Source organism: Notechis scutatus, chromosome 1, assembly GCF_049901735.1.
Source record: "Notechis scutatus isolate UNSWTSFEM ecotype Mainland chromosome 1, rNotScu1.2, whole genome shotgun sequence".
Taxonomy (NCBI): Eukaryota; Metazoa; Chordata; class Lepidosauria; order Squamata; family Elapidae; genus Notechis; species Notechis scutatus.
Genome location: NC_142009.1, coordinates 117181138 through 117190527, shown reverse-complemented (window position 1 = coordinate 117190527; position 9390 = coordinate 117181138). Strand labels below are relative to the sequence as shown.

The following is a 9390-nucleotide window of genomic DNA, read 5'->3' as shown; positions in this document are numbered from 1 at the left end:
TTTTGAAAATACAGGTTCTAAGTTGTTTGACCAGCAGTCAATAGCATCAGACACTTTCTACTACAAAAGCCCACCAATTATAAGCCCCCCCCCCTAAAAAAAAGTATAATTGGGTGGACGTGTCTGTAGGCTAATGAAAACTACTGAGCCTTTGAAGTAGAGGAAAATAATAATAATTGCCAGGATTTTACCACATCCATTTGCTGCAATGAGCAACTAAACTCTAAACTATGGAATGTGGTACAGAGGGTGGGCTGGGGGACCTAATAGGATTTTTTTTTAAAAAATGGAAAAACTACCTGGAAAGAAAATATGCAATATACCATCAGCATTTTATAGCTGTGGTCCTGCCAGTGATCCCCAACCTCTTGCTAGAGTCGATGTGACTCATTTCTTTGCAGCAAAGTATCTGCAGTAAGGAAAAGATAAAACCACATTACCAGCTGATCCCATTTCCCCAGCCTTCAGCTCAGCTTCCACCAGGAACAGCAGGTTTCCCTGACCTGTCTCCCCCACCCCTCCTATCCTGCATTGGACTCATTCATTATTCTGTTCTGGAGGGTCACAGGAATAAAAGACAGATAAATAAGTGAAAGTCTGGGCTTTTTTTTTTTTTAAACCAAATGCAAATTTTTACCTTTCTCTTCATTCACCTCAGATGAGACTGGGTTAACAAATGCAAGCATTGGTTTATAACTAAGCACTAATCAAAATAACCTTTTAAAAAGGTCACACCTCTCAGGCATCCGAAGGAGGAAAGGCAAGCAGGGACAGTTCTTTCAAGACAGAACAAAAGATGGCTTCCCCACAGGATTCACTGAGGGGACAAACTCTGAGTACTGTAAACACACGGGGAATCCTATTCAACTGACTAATGTAGAACTAATCGTTCATAATTTAAAAACGAATAGAGGAAATAAGATTGTGAGTAGCTTTACGAGGGGCCAAGGACAGCTTGTCTGATTAGCAACTTACTAATCCTTACATTAGAAGTATTTCATCTTGTTTTATCACTGAGAGGGATGCTTTAAGTAACATTTGATTCTACAAGTGTTGGCGGCCTTCCTCCATCAGTACTAGAAATGTCAGATCGTTAAAAATGGGGGAAAGCAGACAAGCTAGGCTCCAACACAATTCATAAAGCATTCTAGCCCTAAATTATTATCTTGTAAACAATTGGCAAATCAAATAAATAAAAATAAAATAAATCCACATGTAAGTTCTTTAATTGATTATTTTAAAGATCTCTTAACTCTGGATTTGAACATTATGGCTAGATTTCATTCCCTTTTAAAAACCAGTGGCTGGAGGAGTAAGAAAAAAAAAAGTCAGGACTCTTCTGTATAATAATCAATGCAAAGGGGACGGGAGAACATGCAGTAAATTGATTCTTTGAGAAAGCAAAAATGATTCCTTTTAAATAAGACACAATATTAAGCTGCAACATAGAGTGTGGCAATCAAATTGAAGGTGTTTGATAGTGTATGTATGTGTGGATAGACACATACATGCACACAAAGGTGCAACACGAAGGGTTCATTTCACATTTGCTAAGTTATAGTGGTCATGGAATGCATGGTGCATTCTGCTTGCTCTTCAAAAGAAATATTAATCATAAGTATTTAAATTACCAAGTAAAATAATATTTGGGGATGAGGGAAGCCACCTGTTTGAGCCACACTCCAGTTGGTGTCTTATTCCATCACAGAAATATGTAGGAATTTCTAAGCTGAACATTAAAAACACATTATATTAAGGTACAATAATTCAGAGTTAAAGACGTTTTGTCCAATTATGAAACCCGTGGCTTACAAATAGGCCAATTAATTACTTTTATCATTGGATTCTTATTTTATATAGGATTAATTTGTGTATCTAGATTTTTCAGGTATAGGATTCTCTGCAAAGTACCTCACAATGATTATATCCTGTTGCAGACTGGAACACACACACTAAAGCTCATTTAAAACATTCCTTAACATTTGCTACATTTCCCTAACATGTTTAAAACATATGAATATATACATATATCATGTTATACACACTCACACTCACGAAACAATAAACATACACATACATTGTGTACCAAAGATTGCAGAACACCAACAATATAACCTTTATATAGGTATTTGCAAGGAAAACAAATAGGAATATCCTCCACCATTTATTCACAAGCTTATTTTTTTTTTAAAGTTTCTTGTGTCCCTGATAAAAAAAAAAAAAAAATGCAAGATTAAACCACAAAACTATATTTTTTTTCTCACTTCAAATTCTCTGAAGGCATCAGGCACTTTTGTTTAAAATTTGTGTATACAAATATATATATTTATATTTCATAATCTACCATATCCCGTCTTTACTAGGATAATTTATCTTTGGTCCTAAAGCATATGAAGCTTGCCACAGCTGGTTTTCTTGCTTTCCACATTTTTTTAAAAAAATGTGAAGCATGCACACAGCTGGAAATAATGAAATTTGCCATAATCCTTCCCACCCCCTCCCTTCCTCCAGCCTCCATCTCTTTCTTTCTTTTCTTTTTTTTTTTTTGAGCAAGCCATTTCTCTTAAAAGCATTCTATTCAAGCAAGCTATACATTCTGTGGCAACCCTTGCTGGGCAGCATAATTAATGCACGCTCCAAAGAGAGAATTCCAAAATACACCTTATTCCAATGTATCTGTATATTTTTGCGTCTAACTTTTAATTCCTGAAAGGATATTTAGCTTTTTCCTTTTTGTTTTTCTTCTTAGGTTCCTTTTTATTTCAATGTTCAGATTCCATTTTTTTTAAAAAAATCATCATCATCAAGGCAGCCTTCCCAACTTTTGCTCTGCCATAGCTATGGGAGCAAGCATTGCCAACCCATATTGTCATCAACCATTTCTCCTAGGTTTATTTCAAGGCGATCTAGTTGCTCAAGACAGGTTGTTGCATACTTTGGGGTGGAATCCAATAGCTTTTGGTTCTTTTCTAATATCATGCTGTTAACGCAAGAGAGAAGAACCAGAACAACTTTCCTCCAGCAAAAAAAAAAAAAAAGGTAGAACAAACCATGTGGCACTTCCCACTTTTTAAAAGAGGAGAACTACCCTCCCCGTTTATTTGCTTCCCCGTGTCTCTTAAAACCGGTTAGTTCCCCAAGTCTATCAAAGACCGGTTAGTTACAGGGCAACCAAGTAGAATAAGTGTGCTGCTGACAGGGGAACATGGGCTGAACCTGAGCAATATAGTAATTGCTGAAGTTAGCATCAGCTACGTAAGGGGCTGGCTGGTAGTAGCAAGTGACATTGGCCACATTGGGAATGATATTTTGCTCAGCCAGCACCCGGATGGCCAGCATGGTGATAAGATTTAACGTCTGTCGCCTCTCGTGTCCCATCAGGCACACTGTGCTCTCATTCACCACCCCATGAAGGGTCATGAGATAGTCATACTTGCGGTCCTCGAGTCCCACAAAGTGGTTCTGCAAGTAGGACTCCAGCTTGCGCTGCTGTTCTCCAATGTCTGAGAAATCAATAAAAAACCTGGAGCACATGTACCTCTGGAGGGACTTAATCTCAGATTCGGAGGCAGCCCTGAAGCCTCTCACTAGGAGGTTGCAGTATTTAAGGAGACCGCCTCCCCTGATCTCTTCCGGGTTTCTAGTGGCGATGGTCTTGTGACAAAGGTGGTCAAAGGCTTCTTGGAAATCCCCATAGACGCTCTCTCCAATTATAGTCGGGTGAAAAGTTTCGGTCATTGGATTTTCAGAACATTCGTAAAAAAGAAGGAGGGAGTCCAGCTTGATCTGGAAAGAATCTACGCTGAACTCAAACTGCCTCCTCAAAGAGTCCATAAATTTCAGCTCCACGTTTTTGCCACTGTTGTTGGATAATGAGATGAGGCTCCATCGGTCAGAATCATTGCAGACTTTCACCATTTTCTGTACGTAGGCTTCCTGCAATTTGAAAGAAATAACCCCCACCACCAAAAGAGAGAGAGAGAGAGAGAGAAGAGAGAAGAGAGAAGAAAAGGTCAGGAAACCCCAGTAGCAGCACTTGCTTGAGTTTTCATATGTATCTGATCCCAACCTTACCCTGTCATCCCCAGAGCTCAGGCATAAGGAAGAGACAATGTGGGCAGACTTAGTAGGTGCTCTGCAGACAGGCAGTGATTAAAGACCAGTGAGGAGTGGGGTGGGCACTCATGCCATGATAAATGCACAAAAGGGATGTTCTGTGTTTAGTCTCTTCCTCCAAAGATGTAATAAAAATGCATACAAAGTAACAGAAGTAGAATTACTTTAGAAAATTGCAATTTAATTATGGCAAAAATGAAGGGGATAACACACTAGTTCTCATTTTTTACATCTTTAAAATATAAAAAAAAATGTTTTACCTTTTGGAGAAACTGGAAAATTTCTAAATAAAATTTACACTTATACGCCTGCCCTCCAAACCAAGATAATTCGTGCAGAGTATTAACTTAAAGGATTTGGATCATTCCCAACTTCTGTTAAAAGGCCATTTGGCTTCAGTAAACTTCTTGAGTGTCGCAAAAAATAATTAAGCTTAATGTAGTGCCAGTGAATGAGCACTTCTTCCAAAAATAAGAATAGAATAGAAAATAGAATAGAAAATAAAAGAATAGAATAGGAGAGTGGAATAGAGTAGAGTAGAGTAGAGTAGAGTAGAGTAGAGTAGAATAGAATAGAATAGAATAGAAAATAGAAAATAGAAAATAGAAAATAGAATAGAAAATAGAATAGAAAATAGAATAGAAAATAAAAGAATAGAATAGGAGAGTAGAGTAGAATAGAATAGAATAGAAAATAGAATAGAAAATAGAATAGAAAATAGAATAGAAAATAAAAGAAGAGTAGAGTAGAGTAGAGTAGAGTAGAATAGAAAATAGAATAGAAAATAGAAAATAGAAAATAGAAAATAGAATAGAAAATAGAATAGAAAATAAAAGAATAGAAGAGTAGAGTGAAGTGGAGTGGTGTGGAATGGAATGGAATGGAATAGAATAGAATTCTTTATTGGCCAAGTGTGATTGGATACACAAGGAATTTGTTTCCTGTATATAAGCTCAGAATGTACATACAAGCAACAAGTGATAAATCATGATCATAAGAAACTAAGCTCTCAAAATCCTTAACTAAGTCCAAGCCTAGTGTTTCTAGCACCCTGGGGCAGAATGGCTCAGCCTCTCTATTCCAAATGGAGGGCAGGGAAACTGAGGAGCAGGGTTTCCCTCTAGCGGGCCCATCCACAACTCAAGGAAGAAAAGAAATAACTATAATTAAAACAACTTAGAAAAACCAGGGGCCTCTAAGCAAGCTCCAATACTTCGGTTTAATTCAGCGACTGATCGAGGCTATAATTAAAGCATATGGATCTCCCTGCTCTTCCAAAAGCAAAGGCGAATTAATAGTTGGAGGAAGCCAATTAAAAGATGGTGCTGGCAATAAGCAATAGAGGGAGAGACAGAGCAAATTGATGTGTCTAATCCTCACATTTTCCAATGTGCCTCTCTTTTATTCTAGGCTGGCCCTAGCCTGTCTAAAGCAGCCACCTGCTGGGACGGGGAGCGCATCCCATTTAATTTACCTTCAGGGTGAGCGGTGTGATCTTCTCCTTGTTAACCCCGTCCGGCAAGAAATCCAAGAGGCAATCCAGGACCACGTCTTTGACTGTCTGGAACTCCGCCTCGCCTTTCAAATCGGCGCAGAAGATGAGGTCCAAGTCCTTGTAGCCCAGGCCGCTATCCTGGTGCAAGACGTGGCTGGCCGCCGAGCCGTTGAGCCGCACATCGCGCACGCCGATGCCTTGCTCCTCCAGACGGCTCCTTACCACCTTCACGATCTGTCGCGGCTGCATTTCCAGGGTGGGGAAGTTCCCCCGGCCGTGAATCGGGATGGTTTCGCTCAGGATACGATCCAGGCGCTGCACTTGCTCCCAAGTCAGCACGTTGCAACGGCTGTTCTCGCAAGTGTCCGTGCAGGGCTCCGGAGGGGCCTCGTTCGAGGAGGAGCTGCTGCTGCTGCCGCCGCCTTTAAGACCGTTTTCGTCGTCTGCCATGGTCCAGCTTAATTTATAGGATGGCGTGGAGACGATTGTGCGCGCGTGGAGGGCAGTTCAAACGGCACAGGCAGAACTAATGAACAAAGGCACTCTTTTCCTTTCCAAGGCGTCTTCTTCCTTCGCTCCTAGCGGGTGGGGAGAGGGGGGGGGGAGGGTGAAAGAAATGCAAACGCAAACCGAATTACAGCCGCGATCCTCAAGCCTGGAGGATCGCAGTCGCTTTTCTCCTCCCCCTCCTTATTCATCGAGCTCCCTCAACTGCGTTGAGACACCAAGCGAACCCCCCACCCCACTGCCGCCACCCCCCGGGTACCGGGGGGGGCACAAATATTTTAACCATCCCCCCTTCCTCCTCCAACGGTATACGCACACGGGCTTTCTCTCGACCACCTGCCAACATTGTATGTATGTATGTATGTATGTATGTATGTATGTATGTATGTATGTATGTATGTATGTATGTATGTGTAACGTGACCGAGCCGCCTCGCTAAGGGGCCGCGGGGAAGAAGCACTGAAGGGGTTGGCAAGAAAGAGAGAGGGGGGGGGAAGAGACTGACAGAGAGACGAATGTCCACCTACGCGTAGTTGTTGGAGGAGCAGCCCGGTTTGGAGTTATTTATGGAGTCATGTCCCGTGGCCCGAGGAACCTCCGCCAGCGAGCCCGATTCGCTCTTCTCCGAGAGAGCTGCTCCCGATCGCCCTTCCGCCTCTAGGCTATTTGCTGGTTCTGGTCGGAAAAACGTTCCCAAGTACTTTTTTATAATGGCTTTTTTTTTTTTTTTACTACCCCTGGCTCTTCCGGGGCCCGAATCAACTCTCCGCTCCCCACGCCCCTCTCATCTGCATATGGACGCTTCTTCCCTCGCTTTCCGACACGCCCCTTTCTTCTGCTTAAACAGCTGCTTTTGGCAGAGCTTTTCCTAAAGTTCCTTCCTCCGCCTGCCTCTCTCTCTCTCTCTCTCTCCCTCCCCTCCCTATTAAATCCCCCCCCTCCCGATTAAAAGGAGAGGAAAGGTGGAAGTCCGAATACGGGGGATGGTTCTGCTGGAACTTCCTGGAAGCAGCTGGTCGGAAAATCTGCCAGAGATGGGGGTCGGCGGGGGGGGGCGATGGGAACTGTTACGGAGGGTCCGATCTTTTAATCGTCAACCAGGGATCCTCGAATAAGGGTGGTCCTCAGAGCCAGCTGCCAAAGCCAGCGGACATTCTTGGGCTCTCCCTGCGGAGAAGCGAGCGTTGCAATAGCGCGGAGCTGTACGACAAAACAGCCAGTCTCGCGGGGGTGGAGGAATGATACTTGTCCCTTCCGAAAGCCTTTCTGAACCTGAATTATGCGGTAATTGCTAAAGTTAGCATTCTGCATCAGCTTGGCCGGTCGGAGCAGCAAGGGAACTTTGGCTTAGAGATTGGATACGGGGGACGGTTGTCTCTTCTCTCCCCCTATTTAATGACTTATTTGTCCAATTTATTCGCCACCCACCTCGCGGTGTAATGCCTTGACTCCGGGCGGCTGACAATGCACAAGGGAAAAAAAGAATCGGAGGCTGAACGACACGACGGGGCATTTTTCTCAGGTAGAAACCAAGCGTAAAATTTCTCAGGGAAGTTCGTAGGGGAAAAAAGGAAGGGGGAAAAACACCCGAGTTCTCGCTCGTTGCGCACTTGCTACTTTGCGCTGTACTGTCGCGAACGTTTGAGAAAAGCCCCGATCTACCGACATCAGCTAAACAAATAGATAATACAAGAATGGGGAAGGGGGCACCCCTCTAGGCACTCCTCTGTGTGTGTGCGTGTGTGTGTTCTCTACACAACTGAAGTAAGGGACATCTTGGGCCAGAGCACTCAAGGAATGTATGAGGTCTCCGATTTATGATAGATGCGGATATTCCCGGTCATCCAATTCCAAATCCTATTCCGGCGGACTCCCTGATGGCTAACTGGCAAGAAAGGGATGGGGGTGGGATGGTATTCAAAAGCGTCTTAGGACAGGCCTCTAGCGACGCAGGGAATAATTAGATCGTAATCCTGACGACAGAAATGCCTGGTACGGAGCTAAACATAAAAACAATTGCAGGGAAGTTGGCTGAAATGTTTCGATTACTTATTTCCTTTAAAAAAGAGTTGCTGCAGGCGCTAGAAAGACCAATGTAATAATATAAATAATTGGGGTACTCTTTACTGGACCGACCTTTCAGTCGGTCGCAGTCAAATCTGCGAGTCAAACAGCTGGCGCATCTTCTCACAGAGAAAGGATAACTCAATTTCAAAACAGTCGCTTCGGCCACTTTCTCGCCCTCCGCATTTATTCTTCGAAAGGTTATATTCCCATCCACCCCGATTTAACAAGTTAGTAGACGGTGGTGAGCGTCAAACAGCAAACGAGGCGAAGAAGTAAGGGACCCCACTGTATTCCAAGTAGGTCACGCAGTTTAAAAAGCGTTTGCATAATGCAAATAAACGGCGCAGAATATATATAACGTTAGGCAAAAGTCTGCTTTAATAGCAACGGTTATCATTTATTAAAGGATTTTTTTTTTACAAAAGCTATAATTAATCTAATTTATTAAGCATTAAGTTTACTTTTAACAAAAAGTTTCCAACTGTTAATGCATACACGGGGGGGAGGGGTCTGGGTACAGAATAAAATACAGATAACTCACTTTTTTCCCCGCTATGTCAAATCTCCAGTACGCAATCATGCAACGGCCCGAGTATTAAAAGAGTTAAAGCGCGGTAATCAAAGGCTTTCTACCTGCGCAAATCCAAATCCTCTTTCAACGTTGCTACTACGCAGGACTTGAAAGGCATGGCAAGAGAGCTAGGTACGGGGCCGAGGCGCCGTGTACAGATGTGCCAAGGTGTCCGTCACGCTTCCAAAGAAAAGATGAAGGAGACCACGGCCGATAAAAAGAGGCGCGGGGGGGGTGGAAGAGCAGTAATAGGAGGGAGGGTGCAACGTCACGGGTCCTGACGTTCCAGCAACAGCTGTAGGGCGATTCCAAAGACCTGTGATGTGCGAAGAGCTTCGCCAATCACCGACCGTCTTGGCCGCGATCCTTTTATTTTCCGGCCTTCAGGCTCCCGGAGCGTCGAGCCAATTGGAAAGCTGTTCGGGCGAACGTAAGGCTGCCAGATCTGTGTGAATGAGCTGTGCGCGCGGAGCGGGGGGGATGGGAAAGAGAGAGAGAGAGAGAGAGAGAGGGAGAGAGCCCGCCCACACGCCCACAAACGAGGGTTGCTGCTTTAGCGAAGCTAAAAGCTTCCGCTGTTGAGCTCTTCCGAGGCGGGGGATTAAGGAACGATAGGAAGGCCTTTTTCGGGTTC

At 43.5% G+C, this 9390-nt stretch overlaps 1 protein-coding gene across 4 annotated transcripts; it reads right to left on the bottom strand.

The window, feature by feature from the left end:
• Positions 1-2790: 2790 nt before the first annotated feature.
• Positions 2791-9024, bottom strand: TENT5A (terminal nucleotidyltransferase 5A). 4 transcript variants are annotated; one of them, XM_087944231.1, is made up of 4 exons: positions 8727-9024; positions 6646-6793; positions 5591-6189; positions 2791-3936 (listed from the first exon to the last, which is right to left on the bottom strand). In XM_087944231.1, exons 3-4 carry the CDS (start codon positions 6059-6061, stop codon positions 3157-3159), a joined length of 1251 nt encoding a protein of 416 aa, XP_087800357.1. In that variant the 5' UTR covers positions 6062-6189; positions 6646-6793; positions 8727-9024; the 3' UTR covers positions 2791-3156. The 4 variants fall into 4 exon arrangements, with proteins under 4 accessions (XP_087800357.1, XP_087800368.1, XP_026520956.1 ...); XM_087944242.1 differs by having other exon boundaries at positions 8819-9024; XM_026665171.2 differs by lacking the exon at positions 6646-6793.
• Positions 9025-9390: the final 366 nt, after the last annotated feature.

What these genes read in the sequence shown, in the direction of transcription:
- TENT5A (XM_087944231.1), bottom strand. Translation starts at nt 6,061, where the DNA reads ATGGCAGACGACGAAAACGGTCTTAAAGGCGGCGGCAGCAGCAGCAGC. An exon ending in TCACACCGCTCACCCTGAAG is followed by an intron (nt 3,937 to 5,590) that starts GTAAATTAAATG and finishes TTCAAATTGCAG; the next exon opens with GAAGCCTACGTACAGAAAAT.